The sequence below is a fragment of the Monodelphis domestica genome, chromosome 7 (genome assembly GCF_027887165.1).
Source record: "Monodelphis domestica isolate mMonDom1 chromosome 7, mMonDom1.pri, whole genome shotgun sequence".
NCBI lineage: Eukaryota > Metazoa > Chordata > Mammalia > Didelphimorphia > Didelphidae > Monodelphis > Monodelphis domestica.
In genome coordinates, this window is record NC_077233.1 from 94,896,879 (window position 1) to 94,917,130 (window position 20,252).

Consider the following 20,252-nt stretch of genomic DNA (forward strand, 5'->3'; position numbering starts at 1 on the left):
CATTCTGGAAGATGCCCTCTGATAACAAGGCCATAACATAAAAATATAAGTAGGCTGGGAGAATTGGGGTGGGGTGATAAGTAGCTAAAGCTGGATGAAAAGTTCTGGTAGCACCCCTCCTTTTTTTGAGAGGTTGGGGAATATGAATACAGAATGATACATTTGCCATCAGCTGAATTCACTGTGTTGGTGTTTTATTTGGCACAGGGACAAGTATATCCAGAAATGACTGGGATATAAGAACAAAGGATAAAGGTCTTGATGGCAGCTCAATTATGCCAATAAACTACTAAATCTTATCCCCATTCTACCTTGAAAACGAAGCCCAGGAACCTAATATGGGATGATATGTACAGATAAATGTCTGCCACTAGTGTGGGATGAGAGAAGGGCAGAATTGAGTCAATGAGAGGGAGTTGGGATGTGAAGGAGAATATGACAGACAAGCTGCTGGGAAAAATGAGGGAATGCCAGGCTTTTTGAGACCCTTAATTACTTTGAGTTGTTGGCTGGGATTCATGATCTCCTGCTGCTCCCTGGGTTGTGCTGAGCAAAATGGTGAACAAATTTAATTGTTTCTGACTTATGACTCCTAGGCCACAAGAAAAACACTGAAGCTTATGCCCTCCACATGTCCAGGCTAGAATGATCCTGTCATACCAGCCGTGAGCCTTAATAAGGTTTGGGGTGTGATTGCCTGGCAGGGAGACAAGGACCACAGGACAGAGTGGAGGGGGGTGGTGTTGGGTACATTTGTCCTTGTGTACATTCTGAGTGGAGGCATAGTCTATTTTTGAGGTGATGAGAACACTGTATCTGTATGTTCTTGTCTTTCTTTTGTGGGGAGGGAAGAGAGACAATTAACAAACAAGTTCTATGTCCTTTCCAGTACACAGTTTTGCCTCTCATCAGACTGTCACTCTCACATAGATTTTGGGAGGCTCAATAAGTAATGATTAGAAAGTAATTTTATAGATTCTAAAGCTGCTCCAGGACTTCCTGTTTTGAGTAGCTGGATGATTTTGTTATTATGGAGGCCATGCAGGGGACTTATGCTTTTGGGTCAAGGTTGTTGTCCATATTTTCAGTGATCCTCTTTTAGCTATCTTTGGTTTTATGAAAACACTACAAAAGTCCATTCATTTGTGATTGTTAATTAGCAGCACCAAGGGTTGTAGCTGGAACTTCCTGGTCATTTCAAAGGAAGCTTTGGAATATACCTTCTTTTAAGCAGTACATGGTACATATGCAAAAACTGACCATGTACTAGGGCATAAAGCATAAAAACTTCCCAACCAAATGCAGAAAAGCAGGAATAATAAATGCAACTTTTTCAGATCATAATGCAATAAAAATTATAATCAATAAGGATTCATGAAAAGGCAAATTAAAAATTAATTGGAAACTAATCTAATTCTTCAAAATGGGTGGGTCAAAGAACAAATCATAGAAACTAGCACTGACTTCATTAAACAGAATGATAACAAAGAGACAACGCATCAGAATTTATGGGATACAGCCAAAGGAAGCTCTGACATCACAGGGGCATTACAACACATTAAACACTGGCAAGGGATGCTTTCTCCTGCCCATATCCCTACCTTTGATAGTTCATCAGTGAATACAAAGCATTGCTTTCTCACCAGATATCTGATGTGGTCGTCACAGGGGTCTGGGTAATAATTTCTGGAGAGACAAACTCTGGGGCACCAAATTTGCTGTATTGGGGCTCTGAAGGGATGATTTTTTGGGCGAAGCCAAAATCGCAGATTTTAATATCTTCCTTAGTTGGGTGAACCATTAGGATGTTAGGAGGCTGATGAAGGAGAAAGAGAAGAGAATGTCAGCCATGTGTCCTACTTTCAGAAGGACCATGACAAGTTGCAGCACATTCAGAGGAAGGCTATCTCATAAGAGGACATGGGAGTGTTTCACCTAGAATAGTGAAAACTCAGGCATAACATGGTCATAGCTTTCTAATATTTGAAAGGCTGTCATGGAAAAAAAGGGATTAAATCATTTCTGCTTAGCTCAGGGAGCAGACCTACATCAATGAGTGGAATTTAGAGGGAGGCAAAATTATGTTTGCTCTTTCCAACAATACATTTTTTTTAAGTAGTGAGCCCCACATCCCCGGAAATGTTCAAACAGAGTTTGGATGACAGCAAGAATGCAATGGGGATTTTTGCTCTGGGTGGGAGATTCAATGAGATGTTCTTTAATATCACTTCTCTTCTATTCACTCTATGGCTCTGTGATAAGCATAATTACTTATTAGTGAGGAAGTCTTGGGTACCTCAATTTATCTTTTCGGGCCTCAGTTTCTTTACATGTCAAATAAAGAGGAGTTAGATTACATAATCTCTGAAGTTTTTTGTAACTAAATTCCATGATGCTCACACTTGACAGTCATATAAATAATTTTCATAGGCAGATGTCAGAGCTGGTGGTCAGTCTTAATGAGAGACTATTTCTGCAGTTTTAGAAAATTTGCAAAGGACTTTACTTTTTTTTCTTTTAATCTCTTACCTTCTATCTTGGAATTGATACAAGTATTGGTTCCAAGGCAGAAGAGTGGTAAAGGTTAGGCAATTAGGGTTAAGTGACTTGCCCAGTGTCACACACCTAGGAAGTATCTGAGGCCAGATTTAAACCCAAGTCCTCCTGACTTCAGGCCTGGACTCTATCCACTGAGCCACCTAGATGCTCTATGTACTCTCCTTTGTGAATAACTATTGTGGTAAAGTATATAATAATATCTGACTAGGTACATTTTATAGATGAGAGAAGAAGTAAATGATTTGCTCAAGGTTCTCTGCTAATGTATTTTCTAGGCTCTGCTGCTTCTCCATTTTGTAGATTGAAGAAGAGGGTGGGGTAGACCATCTAGACAACACAATACATGGCCATACCAAGGGTCCTAGTCCCTTCTCTTGAGACAATCTGGCTATTAGACCTTGGTCAAAGTTCCTTCCCCTCTCTGGGCCCCAGTTCCATCTTCTCCATAAGGAAGGGGTTAGACTAAATGCTTTCTGGGGTCCTTTCCAGTTCTAACGGTCCTTGTGTTTACTGCCACCAGAGCTCTAGAGCTTTTTGAGACCCTACCAGTTCTCATTTCCTCACTTGTCAAAGAACCAAAGGAAAGCAGTTTTTTTGTTGTTGTTGTTGAGGATTATACCTTAATATCCAAATGCAGGATGTCATTGTCATGGAGGTACTTGAGGCCTTCTAAAACCTGCTTTATATATACCTTCACCTAGAAACAAAGACAGAACTCTGTGAACTCACATTGAAGAGCCTGGTGCTGGACACCAGGGGAGACACAAAGTTTAGATAATAGGACATATTTATCATGCTTATTTTTCTAAGACTAACATGAACCCTGAAACGACACGTTCATTTTTCCCCCAAGGTTCCTCTCATTCCTATTTCACTCATCAGGCACCTCTCTGCCCCCAGCAGGGAGCCTCTCACCACTACAGTGTATTTCTTCTTCCTGGAGTCAAGAATGGATTTTCTCACACCTCTTGGCATTTGAAACCACAGGACTTGGGAACATGGCATGCATTTCCATCTCAATGTCTAATTAAGGTTGGGGGCCTTAGAAAGGAAAGGATGACATGGGAAGAGAGCATTTGATTAAGAATATCAAAGCAAAGAACTGAACAAAGCTTTATGGGCTTTAATCATGGCTAAAGGTAGAGCAATGTACCTTCAAAGTACCAACAATACTGTTGGCCAGGGATAGAATATACCTGATGTAGGCTGGGAAGAAAAGAGTTTCCTGTTAATTCTCTCTTTTTTTTTCATGGAGTTTGGGAGATCATTACTTTTTCAAGAGATTCACATCCACCCTTTATAGGAAAACAAAATCTTGTACCTGTTATATAGATTTAGTGGTTCTAAGTAGCTTCTCCATCCTCTCCCCCTCCCAGTGATAGCAAACCTTCCAGAGACCAAGTGCCCAAATTGCAATCCTCATGCTGCATGTAAGCAGCCTTCTTAGCCCATATGGGGAGGGAGGAAGCGCTCCCACTGGGCTGCTGGGCAGGTGATGTCCTCAGGCACAGTGGAGGGGGGAAGGGAGCAGCCCCCTCCGGCACACATGCCATAGGTTTGCCGACAAGGCCTATGCTATTCTCTTTTGCCCTCTAATCTTCAAACACTGGCTTACATCCTCATCGTTGGACTTTTCTTTGCCCTGATTTAGTTGTTATACTCCAAAGAAACACAACTTATGGATCACTAGAGCAGTTTTCTCTCCAGAATTTGGACTAGAGATAAATTGCCAACATGCAGAAAAGTGCAATAAGAGTAATTAATTTTAAAGTATTGCTTCTACACCCTCTCCTTGTGTCCTGCCTGGGTTCTAGAAGCATACACTAATAGACTGCAAGCTTTCCCAAATTCTATCAAGCTATCTATTCTATCAAGGCCTTGAGTATGGTCCTAGGGACGGGCCATAGGTCTGTCATCGGAGGAGTAGCAAGCCAGGTGCCCAATGGCTCATTGCCACAAGGCAGGCCCCCAGAAGACAAATCTGTTTGGTTAAAACAGCTCATGAAGACCAGCTCCTTTGGTATGGTGGGACTGAGTTTTTCAATGAACAAAAGGAGCACAATGAGGAAATCATAAATTTTGTGATACATGGAGTTTTTTTAAAGACAAAGCGATACTCGTCATGTCCCATAAGTATTTATTTCAGTGTAGATCAAGCCACACATCCCAAAATGCTGCCTTGGGAAGTAGATGACTCCATTTCACTGAGTATCGTTAAGTTGTGGCTAGACAACCCCTTGTGGGGGATTTATAAAGAGGATTCTTGTCCAGACAAGAACACGGGTGTTATTTCACAATAAGATAAGAATTCCTGCTTGGACAAGGTGAGCTGTGTGTATCTGTGTTTGTTCTCTCCTTCTCTGGGCATCTCGTGTGTGTATAGATGTTGCAGCTATTTGGGGGTTCTATAAGATAAAATTCTACGATAATAAAACCTTTCTGAGTCTGCATCAGGACAGCTGAACCCCTAATAGCACATATGGGCTATGATTTTGCCTCATCCATCTCAGAGGTGGTTTGAGGATCCCAGGCCTAAGGTTCTGGCTGTCCCTCAGCACAGACTTCTGTCTCTTTCCATGGTTTCGACCTCCCCGATTCCCTGCTCTGTTGGGTTTTGGCCCTGCCCCACCTCAGGCCTCTGCAAGGGTCTCTGAGACACAGAGAGGTGTTGCTGTTGGAAAGTCATTAGAGAAGGCAGAAACAGCACACGGGGAGTCGTGGAATTCTCTTTAGGGTCCTCAGAACCAGGGCTACAGAGGAAGCAGAGATGGAGCAGCCCCCTGGGGTGGCGAGCTTCATGACCCATGAGGAAGGGCCAGCCTGCCTGCTCCTTCTTTCTCCACATCTTCCGCTGACACCAGTGAGGCTGGGGAGGGAATGAATCAGTGAGAGAATTAAATGATGGCACAGGGCCATCTGGCCAAGAGAATCTCTCACCTCAGTTTCAGTCACCACATTCTTCTTGTATAAGCGGTCCAGCAGCTCTTCAGAGGAACACCTAGTGCTGCAGTCAAGGACAATTAGGATACAGTCATGTGGAGCAGCTGGGTGGTACAGCGGATGGAGCACTGGGCCTGGAGTCAGGAAGATCAGAGTTCAAATCCAGCCTCAGCCTCTTGTTAACCATGTAACTCCAGGCAAGTCAGCTTACCCCTATTTGCCTCATTTCCTCATCTGTAAAATGGGTACTCACTGGAGAAGGAAATGGCAAATTCCTCCAGCATCTTTGTTAAGAAAACCCTTGGAAGAAAATCCATAGGGTCATCTAGAGTCACATAGGATTACACGACTGAACAACAAAAATAATGTGAGGTAGTTCATGGAAAAGTGGTGTAGTAATAATAAATAATAAACAAAAAATGTTTAAAAAGGTATTTCTATAGTGCTTTATGACTGGCAAGGAAGTTGAGTCCCATTATCTCATTTCATTCTCTCAAACAACTCTGCTAGGCAGTTAGGGTTTAATCCTATCATCTTTATTTTGTAAGTGAGAAAATTGAGGCACCAGAATTGGGAAGTGACTGAATGGATTATAGTATTTAAGATCTTGCAATCTACTCATTTCATTCTGATAAAAGCTAATAGCTAGCATGTGGCATCTAGCACAAAGGACTTTATCAGTATCGGTATAAAAAAATCTATAAACATTCCGTCCTGTTACCCTCACAACAACACTGGGAAGTAGGTGCTATTATTATCACCCCCATTTTACAGATGAGGAAACTGAAGCAGATAGCAGTTCAGTGACTTCTCCCTAGTCACACAGCTGAGGCTGGATTTGAACTCAGGACTTCTTGACTTCAGGTTCAGTATTTTACCCACTTGGTTACTTAGTAGCCTCTAATGTTACATATTAGGAATCTGAGACTCAGACAAAGGAAGGGACTTTGCCCAAGGTCACATAGCTAGGAAGTGACCCAGTCAGAATTTGAATCTAGTTCTTCTGACTCCAAGTCCAAGGCTCCTTCTAGTAGGCCACCCCAACCCTCCAAGACAGGAGGACTGAAAGAAACCAGAAAAATTTCTGACAGCCAACATTTACCCAAATCTCCTCTCTCATAAAGAGGATTTCAGTGTGGGGCGGCATCAGGAAATGAGCAATTTAATAGATCTTTGATGTTTAGGAAGTAAAAATTAAAATCACCCCCAAAACATGCTGTTTTCCTATTTATGGACATAAATTAGGTGTGCAGAGATACGGCTGGTAAGCTTGAGGAGGCACAAGGCAGGCTGCGTGTAGAGGGACAGTCCAGCAGGGGCCTGGTCCCTGTCTCCGGTTTCTGCCTTTGTTCCCATTTCTGGATTCATTTTAATTAAGATCAAGGACTGGAGATTGAAGGAGTTAGGAAAGATGAGAGCAGGAAGGCGTCTCTGTGAAGAGATATTTGGGTCTAGACTGACCTTAGTTTAGATAATCCCCAACCCCCTTTTCACCTTCCCTTATTTATTAAATCCAACAAGCCCTCCCTGTTGGATAGCTGTCTGTGCTTGTCTCTCCTCACAGTCTCCTCCTGAAGAGTAGAAGCTTCTGGAGGCAGGAAGTGTTTCCTTTCTGTTTTCCAGCCTCAGCCCCTCACGCGGCGCCCTGGACTCTAACAGTAACACTGACCAGCCAGCGGATACCATATGTGTGGGGACTTGAATGACTGCATTCAACAAAAGGGCCCTTAGAACACGAAGAAAGTCAGAGCCGGGAAAGTGCTGAGAGCCGGAAGAGATCGCTTCAAAATTCAAGCCTTTCATTTTACAGAGAAAGAAAATAGAATCGAAGTTCCCCACCCGCCGTGGCCGTCTGAAGAAGTGGCATGACTCGAACCCATGCCCCTTGGCGGCAAGCCCGGTGCTGGCCAGGCCACGAGACCCCCCTCCCCCACCGTGGCGGGCAGGGAAAGGATACAGCTCCAGGATCAGAATCAGCGTTTTCCTGGTCTCGAACTCATCCAGGAGCTGGGTGACCAGCCTGTGGTTCAACGTGGCCAGGAGGTCTCGTTCCCGGTACGCCTGGGCCCGGGTCTTGCTCCGGAGTGGGATGAACTTTGCAGCACACGACACCTTGTTGCCTTTGTGCTCCACCCTCTTCACAAAGCCAAAAGCGCCCCTAGGCACAGGGAGATGCCCGGTTATAGGGACCCTCTTCAGACTGGAAGTGGAGCGGAGAGGAAACGCGGCCGGAAGGCCTCCCCCGAGGACCCCCAGCCTCCGCCCGCCACCTGCTCTTCTCCTGTCGCCCTTTTACCCCCAGACCTCTAGGGGGTGCCTCCGCCTGCGGAGTGACGCATCGCCTATGGACCCCACATAGACCCCGACCCGCCAAGGCCAGCCTGCCTCCAGCCTCCGCTTCAGCCTTCCCTCACCCGATTCCCCTAGACTCCGTGCTTCCACCCGAGGCAGCCTCGTCTTACCCAGAGGCTCTCTCCTCTGGATCCTGCTCTCATCCCCACGCCTGGAACGGGCTCCCTTCCTCTCAGCCCGAATCTCTGCCTTTCGAGGCCATGAAGCCTTCCTTGGCGCTCCCCACCCCTGGCTCCTTCTCCCCTTCCCCCATCGGCCAGGGGTCGGGCCTCCTGGTCTTCCTAGCCTCGTGCCCAGTGCATGTTGGGGGCGCGAATACATTTAGAAAGGACTGAGAGGGGGGGAGTTTCCTCCTTCCGGTAGCCACAGCATGGCTGCAGAGGGCCCAGGGAACCCCAGAGGGGCCTGGCGCAGCGGTTAGAGGCCAAGTGGTGGAAGCAGGACAGGCTTGGGTTGGGGGCGGAAGTCTCCTGGCTTCCCATCCGGGCTCTTTCTGTGACTTATCCTGAAGGATTTGACTTCTGGGATGGTTAGGGCACGCTTCCACGCTAGGCGCCACACCCTGTCTCCTGTTGGAAGGGAGGCCCTCTGGAGACCCCTCCGTGCTTCAAGTGGGGAAGCTCCGAGGGGAGAGCCGAGGAACCAGGCCCGGCAGCCTTCCTTACCTTCCAATTTCCTCCTTGACTTCATAGAAGGAGTGGAGTTTTCTGCGGTAACTCTGCTTCTCTGCTCCCATCTCCGCCTCGCCTTGGACAAATAGAACAGAAGAAAGTCGGTGAGGCAGGGAGAGGGGGGCGCCGGCCTTTGCACTCTTTCTGTGCTCACCCAGCTTGCAGAGAAGGATGGCCACCCCTCTGGGGCCCGGGCTGTGAGAGGAAGGACCGCACTGGGTGCCCAGCCTTGGGGAGCAGGGGTCCAGCTCCAAAGCCCCGGGAGCCTGGCCTCATCACACAATCCTCGCTGTTCTGGCATCAGGATTCCTCTGGGCCCTCTCTGGGCTTTCTGCAGCATTTGGCACCTCCAGTCAGAGCAGCCACAGAGTGTCAGAAAGGAAGGGGGCCTTAGACTAGGGACCTCTGAAAATAGATCACGGAATGTTAAAAACAGAGGGGCCGCTGAGAGCTTCATGCTAAGATCCCTCATTTATATAGTATATATTTTATATTTATCTGGGATATATAAATATTTAAATTATATATATTATATAAAGCTTTTCTTAAGGGGGAGCTTCATTTGCTCAAGGCCATACAATAGGTTAGTGGTACTGGCAGGATTAGAACTTGGGTCTCTCCACTCAATCCAGAGCTCTCTCCTTTTTTTGCAATTCCCATTTCTTCCACAGTGGTAAGCCATCCTGTGTTTCCCCCTCAGCTCCCACCTGAAGATATCGTGAGATCTGGGCCAATGAAGCCAAAGGTCTAGCCAATGAACTTCTCACAAAAGAGGAGGGTCCACGTGGCCCTGGGCCCCTCGCTTTGTCTCCATTGACCAGTCCTTGCCACTCTTCTGTCTTAGAATGGATGCCAAGGCAGAAGGGAGGGGTTTAAAAAAAAGAGAGAGGAGGGGCTGCTGCATGATGGGGGGGTTCAGGGTAAGGGCTATCACCTGTGGACCTGAGGCCATTCCTCACCCCAGGGAAGAGGTAACCCATTCAGCAGTCAAAGCCAGAAGTCCACCAAGTGACGTCCAGCGTGATGGGCAGGAAAAGCTGGTCTGAATTTGGAGGCGATGGGCCGATGTGGGTGGGTGAAGGGCCCAGGCAGAGCTTGGTCAGGAACACTCCCTCCCTGAGGGAGCCTCTGGGACTTTGACCAAGACAACTTGCCTCACACAAAGACTCTCCCTGAGGCAGTACGTTGTATGGCTATGTGAAACGGGGTTATTATGGGCTCAAATGTGCAAACAGGGTAGAAAGGGTGCCAGTAGACATATATGCCGAGTTCAGAAACTCCCATTGAATGGGTGACACCCAGAATCACACCAGGCCAGAAGATTAAAGATAATTTAGGCCAAACTCTCCATTTTACAGAATTGGAGACTGAGGCCCAAGATGGTTAAGCAACTAACTCATGATTATTCAGCTAATAAGTAGAAGGTTGAGGGCTCGAACCTAGCACTTATTCTAAATCTAGAATCCCTTTATCATGCTGACTTAATAGACCACCTACGCCTAATGGTTTTAAACTAAAAGTAGAGAGAAAGGGAGAAAAACTCTCACAAACGTTGGCCTGGTGTTAGAGCCTTCAAGACCAGAGACTTGTTAGGGCTCACTTTTCCTGGGAAGGCTTGGGGGCGGTTGGTCAGCAAGGTGCTGCCATTCTTACTCTGTCCTCATGGTCAGGAGCCCCACCATTATTGCCCCGAAATACACCTCCAGAGCTCCCCAAAGAAATTGGCTGTGAATCAGCCGAGGAGCGTGGAGACAATCAATATACCAGAAGAGAGCCAGCCAGCCACCAAACCCACAGGCTTGGATGCCTCCCCCCATGTGATGGAGAAGAGGCTGGGGATGCTGGCCCAAGCGCTGTGCCTGCCTATGGTGCCTATACAAATGGGTACAAAGGATGGGTGATGAACAAGGCGAGCTAGGCAGCTTAAATGCAAGAAGATAGATTGGTGGGTTGAGTCCTGTGCTTAGAATATGGCCCGGGAAGGGTGGAACTTTTTCAAGAGGCATTTGTAGGATCTCTCTGTACTTCCACAATAACTGATGTCAGGGGTGTTAACACTCATCTGGTGATAAAGGCTAAGGACAATAGAAAGAACTTTTAAAAGTGACGTTGGGGCAAGAGAAAGACCACAGAAGAAATGCCATTCCTTCCTGGGGTGGAGGCTGAAATGGGCTAATGGGATCTTGGACTGCATTAAGGAAGATGCCCGGTCCAGAATGAAGGAGCTGGTGTGGATGGAGGCGGGCAGTGAGAGAAACGGGGACCCCCGTGCTCTGAAGTCCTTCATCTACGTTGCTAAGCATTTAACTGGTGTGTATCATTAGTCAGTTATAAGACTTGCACCATTCTGTTCTGCATTTACATCAGTCTCGTACAGTTGTGTATTACTAACCACTTGTACTAGTTGCTAGTTAGACTGGTCTTACACTGTACTCTACACTTCCCACATTTCACACTAAGATAGGGCAATCCAGGAACATAAGAAGGGGGTTTTCTACCTGGAATGCCCCAAAGCACTCAGGGGTGGACTAGTCAATAAATATGCAAACTCTGATTTGCATATCATCATCAGCCTTGAGGCTATTTCGGTACCCTAAATCTCTTCTTCTAGTAAAGATTTTTATACTTCAGGACAAGAATGGAGTTCTGAATCTCCCATTCTTGGGGTGAAACCCTGTTACAAACTTTGCAGGGGTTTTCCCACGGCAGTATTATTGTTTGCTTTGCCACAATTAGATCACAGCTGGAGAAATTTGTTTATCTTAGCATTCAACCTTTTTAAAAGGACATTATGGGGCAACTGGATGGCTCAGGGGATTAAGAGGTAGGCCTAGAGATGAGAGGTCTTGGGTTCAAATTTGGCCTCAGATACTTCCAGCTATGTGACCCTGGGCAAGTCACTTAATCCACTTTGCCTAGCCCTTACTGCTCTTCTGCCTTGGAACCAATACACAGTATTGATTCCAAGATGGAAGGTAAGGGTTGTTTGTTTGTTTGTTTGTTTTTTTAACAGAAAAGGACATTAATGTTACCTAGAGGCCATGGAAATTATAAAGGGGAGGGTGATCTAGAGATCATCAAGAGACATTTAATGGGGAAAGCCAGAGTTGAGTCATGTAGGTAAAGAGTTATATAATTGAAACTCTGTTACCCTAAAAAAAGAACTACATATCCAGAGAGCCCATTGACTTCCTATGATTACGTACTTCCTATAGACAGAGGATAAAGTGAGGGGGTGTTGAGGCTCTTCCTCCTCTTTGGGGATGATGCAGCAAATCAGCAGTGATGGTGGTAAGGTGGGAATTTTAAAAAATGGCTAAATAGCCATGGGCACATGGTTTTCATTTTGTATCCTCTTTATTCCTTGATTTCTAATGATCATTTAATAAACCTTAAAGTATAATATTTTTATTATTTGAGATATAGTTTTAAAATTTACAGAGTAGTCATATAGAAGAGGGGTTAGACTTATTCAGATTGGCCCTTGAAGGTAGCACAATGGGAGAAGGATGCAGAAGGACAGGTTTTTGGCTCCATGCAAAAAAAACAAGCCCAAAAAGCATCTTTTCAAAGATGCCAACTGTACCACCATAAAGTGGGGTCTTAGTGGGTTCCCTGTCACTGGGGGTCTCTGAAAGGAACTCATATGGGAGGGAATGTCTGTTCAGATGCAGGTTGGACTAGATGACTTCTGAGGCTCCATCTAACTCTGGGCTTTGTGAAGATGGGATTAATTCTCCCCTGCACATTTTTAGATTTAATCACCAGAAATGTGTATGTACCCCACTTATCCTTAAGTACGAGAGGTCTGTGACCCATTGTGTGCTATAGTGAGTGATGAATAAAAACCCACTGATTGCCCCTGGGCAGTCCTAAGTAAAACTATAGCTGCAATTGGCCCACATAAAGTGGAAGGAAGGCACAGGAAGTGGCAAAAGGAATGGTCTTTAAAAGTGGCAAGAACTTCCTGTGACCAGGTCTTTCACCTTCAACTTGGCCTAGAGGAGCTCCAGCTTGGGACCTCAGACTGCTATTCAATTTTCCCTTAGAACTTAGTGGGCGAGTGAAAAATACTGACTCCCTTTCCTGGCTTTTCTGGAGGTACTAGCCTCCTGAGATGTCCCTTGTCTTGGAGAAGGGCTCATTACTAAAACCCTTGTTTAATTTACCTCTGGGCCCCTTTGCTGGAGTCTCTGAAGTCCTGCCTGGTTTAGATCAGGTCAGAGTAACTATCTACTCTCTCTCATTTCCTTACTTTCACTTTTTCCTCTATTTTATAAATAAATTGCTATAAAGTCATTCTGACTTGAGTAATAATTTCTGGCGACCACATTTTATACATTTAGTCCAACCCTTTAGTTTTTAGACCTTACAGCTTCTCTGTGTAAGGGCTTCTGTTCATCAAGGAGGGCAGAGATTGCTTTGTGGGGATCCATTGGACCCCATGTGCTTTGAGGGCTGGAGATTCTGGGTGAAGAGAACTCTGGGTAGATGTTGCTTTGAGATGAAAGCTGGCTCCCAGCTTGCTTTCTGCAGCCATTTCTAGTTATGCCTTTGGCTCTAGAGTTTCATTCCTCACCCTTGTTCCTCTTGCTTTGGGTCAGTGGAGCTGCCTGGGAAGGGCTGAGAAAGGACTCCCCCTCCCTGGGACTTACATCCTTGCTGTTGCCTGCACATGCACCAACTCACCTCCCTGGACCAGCAGTTCTGCTTTGCATAAGACCTCTCCACTGGGGTTCTGGGCCACGCAGGTGTAGATGCCGGCATCCTGTTGGGTTATGTCCTTCAAGACCAGGGAATAGTTAGTGCCTTGTTGTTTTTGGAAGACTCGGGGGCTGTTGGTCAATAAGGTGTTGCCCTGAGGGTGTAAAGTCAGAGGTCAGCCTTGCAGGTCTTTCTCTGTCCCAGTCAGCAAGAGCCCCACCATTGCTGTCTCTTTCTATAACCTCAGTGCTCACCAAGCATTAAGGGAAAGAGAGTTGGTGTTCCATAAGGAATTTTTTGGTAGGAGGACTAGGACTGACACTGGCATTCGAGGCCCTCAGCATTTATATGAATGGCACTTGAAGGTTTACAAGAGCATTTTATTGTTGTTATTTAGTCATGTTCCCACTTGGGATTTTCCTGAAAGAAGTACTAGTGTGGTTTGCCATTTCCTTCTCCAGTTCATTTTCCAGATAAGGAAACTGAGGCAAATAGGGTGAAAGTGACTTACTCAGGTTCACCCAGCTAGGAAGTGTCTGAGGCTGAATTGGAACTCTGGAAGATAAATCTTCCTGACTCTAGGCCCAGGACTCCCTCCACTGTGCCACCTTGCTTCCTGCAAAGTACTTTACAGAAGAACCCTCTTAGCTTTCTGTGGTTTCAGTTATCTGAGGCCAACCCAAAGCACCACGAAGTCTGCTGGCTAAGTGTGGCAGTGGTCTGTCCCTGTGGTGGGCTCTTCTGCTTCCACTTTCCCTTTTTTTTTGCGTGTGTGTATGCCCAACGGAGGGGCAGGAGTGGGGAGAGAGAGCGTATATATCTGGGGGCCAGCAGGTGTTTACTTATATCCAAAGTTACAGTCATCTGTGGTGGGTTTTAGACCACATCCCCCATGCATATGGGGCCCTACTGTATATTGGTTATATTAATTCAACCCTCATAGGGTGCTATTATTATGCCCATTTTACAGACAAGAAACGAGGCTGAGGGAAGTGAAGTAACTCGCCCAGAGTCACATAGCTAGAAAGTGTCTTAAAAGGCAGGCTCTAAACAACTCGGGCCTTCCTGACTCTGATCCCAATAGACCATCCCCTGTGCCACCTTGCTGGCTCAGAGTAATTCTACATTGTGTTGTTTAGTGTTAGACTTGAAGTAGGCTGGCCTGTTTCAGCCAGCAAACTTGCATTGTCCACCTTCTGTCTCCCTCCAAGGACACCCTGGCACAGGACTGGGCAACCAGTAACATCAAGAGCTTCCATTTGAGAACACCTTAAAGTCGACAAAACATAGAGTTTTCTCACAGCGATTCTGAGGTGATTAGTGTAAGGACTATTATCCTCATTTTACAAAGGAGGAAACTGAGGCTTAGAGAAATTAAAAAAAATTTACTCAGTATCATATGGCTAGTAAGCATCAAGGCATGGGACATGAACTCAAGTTTTTAAACTCTGGGATATAGAATCTGGGAGTCAGGAGGAATCACTAAGGGTAGCTAGTCCAACCCCTGCAAGAGGACCCTCTTTCCATTCCTTACCAGTGGTCCTCTAACTCCTGAGGATCCCAGTCTTGGGAAACTCCTCACCTCCCAGTGCAGGCCATTTAACTTTGGGATGGTTCCAATTGTGGGGAAATTTTCCTTATATGAAATAAAAATCCAATCTCTTACAGTGTTCTCCATTACTCCTACTTCAGCCACCTGGAGCCAAGTAGGACAAATTTAATTTTTACTCTTCTGCGTGGCAGCCCTATAAAGCTGAGAAAAGTAATCCAGTCTCTCCCGTAAATCTTATTTTCCCCAAGAAGAACCTTTTTCAGTTGATTTCTATCTGGCTTCCTATTCTGTGCCCTTCCTGTCTTGGTCACTAGTAGGACACATTTCTGCTAGTCTTTGCCTGCTTTGAATTGAAGATTTCTTGTATTCTTGATAAGGTCTAACCATGGCAGAAGACAACAGGGTAAACAGCAGCTCCTTCTTCTAAATCCAATACCTTCTCATTCCACCATGGTCTCTGCTCAGTGACCTATTTGATTGTTCAATTACCCTCTTTCTTCTCTGTCATCACTACCACCACCAGCATCTAGGGCCATGGTGGTACTCTACAAGACAGCCATGGTTGGTTCATTCTTTGGAAAAAAGAACTCCTTACCTGGTACCAGGTCACTATGGGCAGAGGGTGCCCTTCAATGATCGCCTGGAACTTTGCTGTTTCCCCAGCTTGGGCCTGTATATCTTCAATAGTCACCTGCATGGATGGGGGTTCTAGGGAGAGAGCACAGTTAGGTTGGGCTAAATGAATGACTGTGGGTTGCTAACATAGGGAGAAGGAATGTGGATGGGCAGAAATTTCCTTCCTCCCTCCCTCCCTCCCTCCCTCCCTCCCTCCCTTCCTTCCTTCCTTCCTTCCTCCCTCCCTCTTTTCTTTCTTTCTTTCTTTCTTTCTTTCTTTCTTTCTTTCTTTCTTTCTTTCTTTCTTTCTTTCTTTCTTTCTTTCTTTCTTTCTTTCTTTCTTTCTTTCTTTCTTTCTTTCTTTCTTTCTTTCTTTCTTTCTTTCTTTCTTTCTTTCTTTCCTTCCTCCCTCCCTCCCTCCCTTCCTTCCTCCCTTCTTCCCTTCCTCCCTCCCTCCCTCCCTTCCTTCCTTCCTTCCTTCCTTCCTTCCTTCCTTCCTTCCTTCCTTCCTTCCTTCCTTCCTTCCTTCCTTCCTTCCTTCCTTCCTTCCTTCCTTCCTTCCTGCCCCTGGAGATTGGAGGTCCTGGGTTCAAAGCTAATTTCAGACACTTCCTAGCAGGGTCACCTTGGACAAGTCGCTTAACCTCCTTTGCCTAGCCCTCACTGCTCCTCTGCCTTGGACCAATACATAGTATTGATTCTAAGATGATAGAAGGTAAAAAAAAAAAAAGCTAGGCATTTGGAGTTGTGACTTGACCAGAGAGAGAGCTAGGAGGTGTCTGAGGTCAAATTTGAATTCAGTATCTTCTGCCTCTAGGCCTAGCTCTCTATCCACTGAGCAACCTAGCTGCCTCCCCCCTCCCCTCTATTTTCCTTAAACCTTTACCTTCTGTTTTAGTATCAGTTCTGGGCTAGGCAGTTGGGGTTAAGTGACTTGCCCAGGGACACACAGCTAGGAAGTATTTCAGGCCAAATTTGAACCCAATTCCTCCTCATTCCAGGTCTAACACTATCCAGGGAGCTACCCAGATGCCCACCAGAAATGCCATTTCAATGCAAAGAGGCAAACCAAACAAATGATCAGGGTCTTGCAGTTATGTCAGGGAGTAGGGGTGGGGCTGCAAAGTCAGAATCCTTCAAATCCTTATTTGATTATAGTCTGCTGTTCTATTAAGTTCCACTGTACTTCATAGTGGACAGGGGGAAGTAGACAGCTGGCTGGTAGCACAGATTATTAGAGAAGTCAGGAATCTCAAACTGGAACCCTTAGGGAAAAATGTAAGAGTGATCCATTCCATTCTTTGGAACCCCTTTCCACAGTGCTAGAGCTTCAAGGAACCTTAGAACACAGAATGGCAGAGCTGGAAGGAGCCTTAGAACAAAGACTGGAAGGAGCCTCAGAACACAAAATGTCAGAGCTGGGAGGGACTTTAGAACACAGAATGTCCAGGCTGGAAGGAGCCTTAGAACACAGAATGGCAGAGCTGGGAGGGACTTTAGAACACAGAATGGCAGAGTTGGGAAGGACTTTAGAACATAGAATGGCAGAGCTGGAAGGAGCCTTAGAACACAGAATGGCAGAGCTAGGAGGGACTTTAGAACATAGAATGGCAGAGCTGGAAGGAGCCTTAGAACACAGAATGGCAGAGCTAGGAGGGACTTTAGAACATAGAATGGCAGAGCTGGAAGGGACTTTAGAACATAGAATGGCAGAGCTGGAAGGAGCCTTAGAACAAAGACTGGAAGGAACTTTAGAACAGAGAATGGCAGAAATGGAAGGGACCTTAGAACAAAAAAGATAGGGCTGGGAGGGACTTTAGAACACAGAATGGCAGAGCTGGAAGGAGCCTTAGAACGAAAAATGGAAGGCTGAGGAGGAGAATTGGAAGATATGGTCTCTAGTTTGTCCTGGCTGTATCCTTCCGTGTTCTAAGGCCCCTCCCAGCTCTGGGCCATTCAAAAGGGGTGAGGAGGGACAAGAGCTGTCCTGAAGGCATCAAAGGTCATGAAAACAAGTCTGGGAGGCAATCCGGGGCCGAGTCAGAGGGAAGTTCAACCCCCCCCCCCCTCCTCCATTCCTTACTTGTGACGCTCCCATCTCCAGCCTGATAGATGCAGGTCCTCTGTGTGGTCTCCACATAGATGTGCCTGTGGACGTCCCAGGCTTCCTCGGCCCCCTCCTTCCCTGGCCAAGAGGTACCCTCCATCCTGCAGATACAAGTGTAGGGAGGTAGTGAGCCTCTGTCATCAGCCCTGACCGTCCTCCTCCTGCCACAGAAACAGTCCAGGACCAGGACGCGGTGACAAGGGGATGGAAGGAGGGGGAGATCTGTTGCTTTGTGAGGAAGCCAAAAAACCCAGCATGATAACCCCGTTCCAAGGCTGAGTCTGACCTTGGGGGAAAGGGAAGCAAGTGGGCTGTGGGTATTAAAGGAACAAAGGACTGCTTGAATCCCGTTTCAGGTTATCTTTCAGTACGGATCCATTTCTCTAGCTCTTGGTATCCTACCCTCTGTTTCAAGGCTGTTTTATTCCAAATAGCCTCCCCCTCCCCACCATTTAAATCTCCCTCCACCCAACTCCTATGGCAAATGAGGTTTTATTTAAGGCCCTCCATTTAAAGGATCCCCCAGGCCATCCCCATTAGATATGTCTCTTTCCCTCTGCCTCATCTCCCTCCGGGATGGATTACCCAGTATCCATCACCAGCATTCCTCCCGTCCCTGCCAAGGGAGATTATCGAAGAAAAGGGAGAAGGCCCGGAGTGGGGAAGTCAGAGCAGCTCCGGAAAAGGAAAGGTGGGCAGAAGATAACTGGGTGAGAGTCAGGGGTCCCTATTCCAGCCCTTCCCCCTGCCCCCATTGCACAGAGAAGGTGTTTGACATATTTAATTCATTGTCATTGAACTGAACGGACAATCTCATGTCCTTCACTGCACCTGTGCTGGGGACCCCACTAGAATTTTGTCTACAGCCCCCCCCAGCCCCCTCAGGCCTGGCCCCAACATCCAGTTCTGGGGTGGGAATAGGGGTGCTCACCGAATAGGGATGGTCCACTCCTGGGGGCCCCTGGCTGCCGCCTCCTCGTTCTTGCTGGTGCTCCTGGCAGGCGGGGAGCCCCTCTGCTCTCCATCAGGGATCTTCCCAGAGCTATCTTGTGTCCCATCTGATGGAGACAATAAGGTTACAGGGGACCAAGTGACCTGGGCCGGGCCAGAGGAGGGGGGAGAAGATTCCAGCTTGATCCAGAGGCTTGCCGGGGAGGCCCTTGGGAGCTCTGGCCCATGGTGGCGGGGACACGTTTCCCATCAGTGGCCTGGGAAAGGCCCAACACCCGTTTCCAGGGGCTGAGGAGGATGAGGTGTCGTGAAAGTCGTATCAGGGAGAGGTGAGGGCTCTAATTGGCTCAGGACGGCCGACTGCTAAATGTTCAGGGTGAGCATGGATACCTTAGAAATGGGCAAGCCCTACACATCGGGGCTTGCTTTCTTACTTGGTGGGATGTCCCGACGAAAGAAAGTGATGGGGAAAATGTGAATAACTCAGGTTGAAATGAAAAGTGGAGGGTGAACTCAATTCTTTTCCTTTTGGAGAGCTGGTTGTTAAACATTTGCCAGCACAACTCTGGAGGTGAGAGGCGGGCAGGAAAAAGAAGAGACAGATCTTGTCTCTTGGCATCGTGGCAGCTCTCTTTTTTTGGTTTATAAACGCTGACCTTCCATCTTAGAATCAATTCTAAGTATGAGTTCCAAGGCAGAAGAGGGGGAAGGAAGGGCCAGGTAGTGGGGCTTAAGTGACTTGCCCAGGGTCATGCTGCTAGGAAGTGTCTTAAGGTTGACCGATAAGACCTTTGCCCTGACAGGTGCTTAAACAATAAAGCATCGGCTTTGATGAGACGAAGAACTGACAGCCCAGAGAGAGAGGAGACAGAAGAACCTACAAATATCCAGATAGCGGGGCCTTCACACGGTCCCAGATGCCTCTGCAGCCCCTGAGTGTGACACTGTATTGGAAAATAGCCACCATACAAATGGAAAGTCCGCTGAATTTGGAATCGGAAGACCAGCCTTGGAATCCCCACTCTGGGAGATTTCAAAGCAATCCATATAGCCTTTTAGAAGTTTTTTCCTCTGTAAAATGGGGATAATGATGCCAGGCTTTCCTATCTAACAGGCTCTTGTGAGAATCAAGAAAGGGATGAACTTAAAGTGCTCTATCAGCTATAAAGAGTTAATGGGGAGAAGGGAAACAACAAACTGGGAAAAAATCTTCATAGAAACCTCTGACAAAGGTTTAATTACTCAAATTTACAAAGAGCTAAATCAATTGTACAAAAAATCAAGCCATTCTCCAATTGATAAATGGGCAAGGGACATGGATAGGCAGTTCTCAGATAAAGAAATCAAAACTATTAATAAGCACATGAAAAAGTGTTCTAAATCTCTTATAATCAGAGAGATGCAGATAAAAACAACTCTGAGGTATCACCTCACACCTAGCAGATTGGCTAACATGACAGCAAAGGAAAGTAATGAATGCTGGAGGGGATGTGGCAAAGTAGGGACATTAATTCATTGCTGGTGGAGTTGTGAACTGATCCAACCATTCTGGAGGGCAATTTGGAACTATGCCCAAAGGGCGATAAAAGACTGTCTGCCCTTTGATCCAGCCATAGCACTGCTGGGTCTGTACCCCAAAGAGATAATAAGGAAAAAGACATGTACAAGAATATTCATAGCTGCACTCTTTGTGGTGGCCAAAAATTGGAAAATGAGGGGATACACTGTGGTATAATCGAACGTAATGGACTTCTCCATTAGTGGCGGTGTAATGTCCCTGAACAATCTGCAGGGATCTAGG

General features: G+C 46.5%; 1 protein-coding gene across 34 annotated transcripts in view; it reads right to left on the reverse strand.

Annotated features, from left to right (window-relative positions):
* The window catches only part of OBSCN (obscurin, cytoskeletal calmodulin and titin-interacting RhoGEF), a 328,849-nt gene that overhangs the window by 28,575 nt on the left and 280,022 nt on the right, over positions 1 to 20,252 (reverse strand). For 33 of the 34 annotated variants that reach the window (XM_056805136.1, XM_056805153.1, XM_056805137.1 and 30 more), the window contains 9 exons: positions 18,432 to 18,558; positions 17,477 to 17,601; positions 15,374 to 15,486; positions 13,212 to 13,380; positions 8,517 to 8,598; positions 7,457 to 7,657; positions 5,497 to 5,557; positions 3,179 to 3,256; positions 1,644 to 1,816 (listed from right to left, as the gene is read on the reverse strand). In XM_056805136.1, coding sequence (XP_056661114.1) covers positions 1,644 to 1,816; positions 3,179 to 3,256; positions 5,497 to 5,557; positions 7,457 to 7,657; positions 8,517 to 8,598; positions 13,212 to 13,380; positions 15,374 to 15,486; positions 17,477 to 17,601; positions 18,432 to 18,558 — 1,129 coding nt within the window. Of the gene's footprint in view, positions 1 to 1,643; positions 1,817 to 3,178; positions 3,257 to 5,496; positions 5,558 to 7,456; positions 7,658 to 8,516; positions 8,599 to 13,211; positions 13,381 to 15,373; positions 15,487 to 17,476; positions 17,602 to 18,431; positions 18,559 to 20,252 lie in introns of those variants that run through there. The other variant, XR_008913488.1, reaches the window with a different exon arrangement.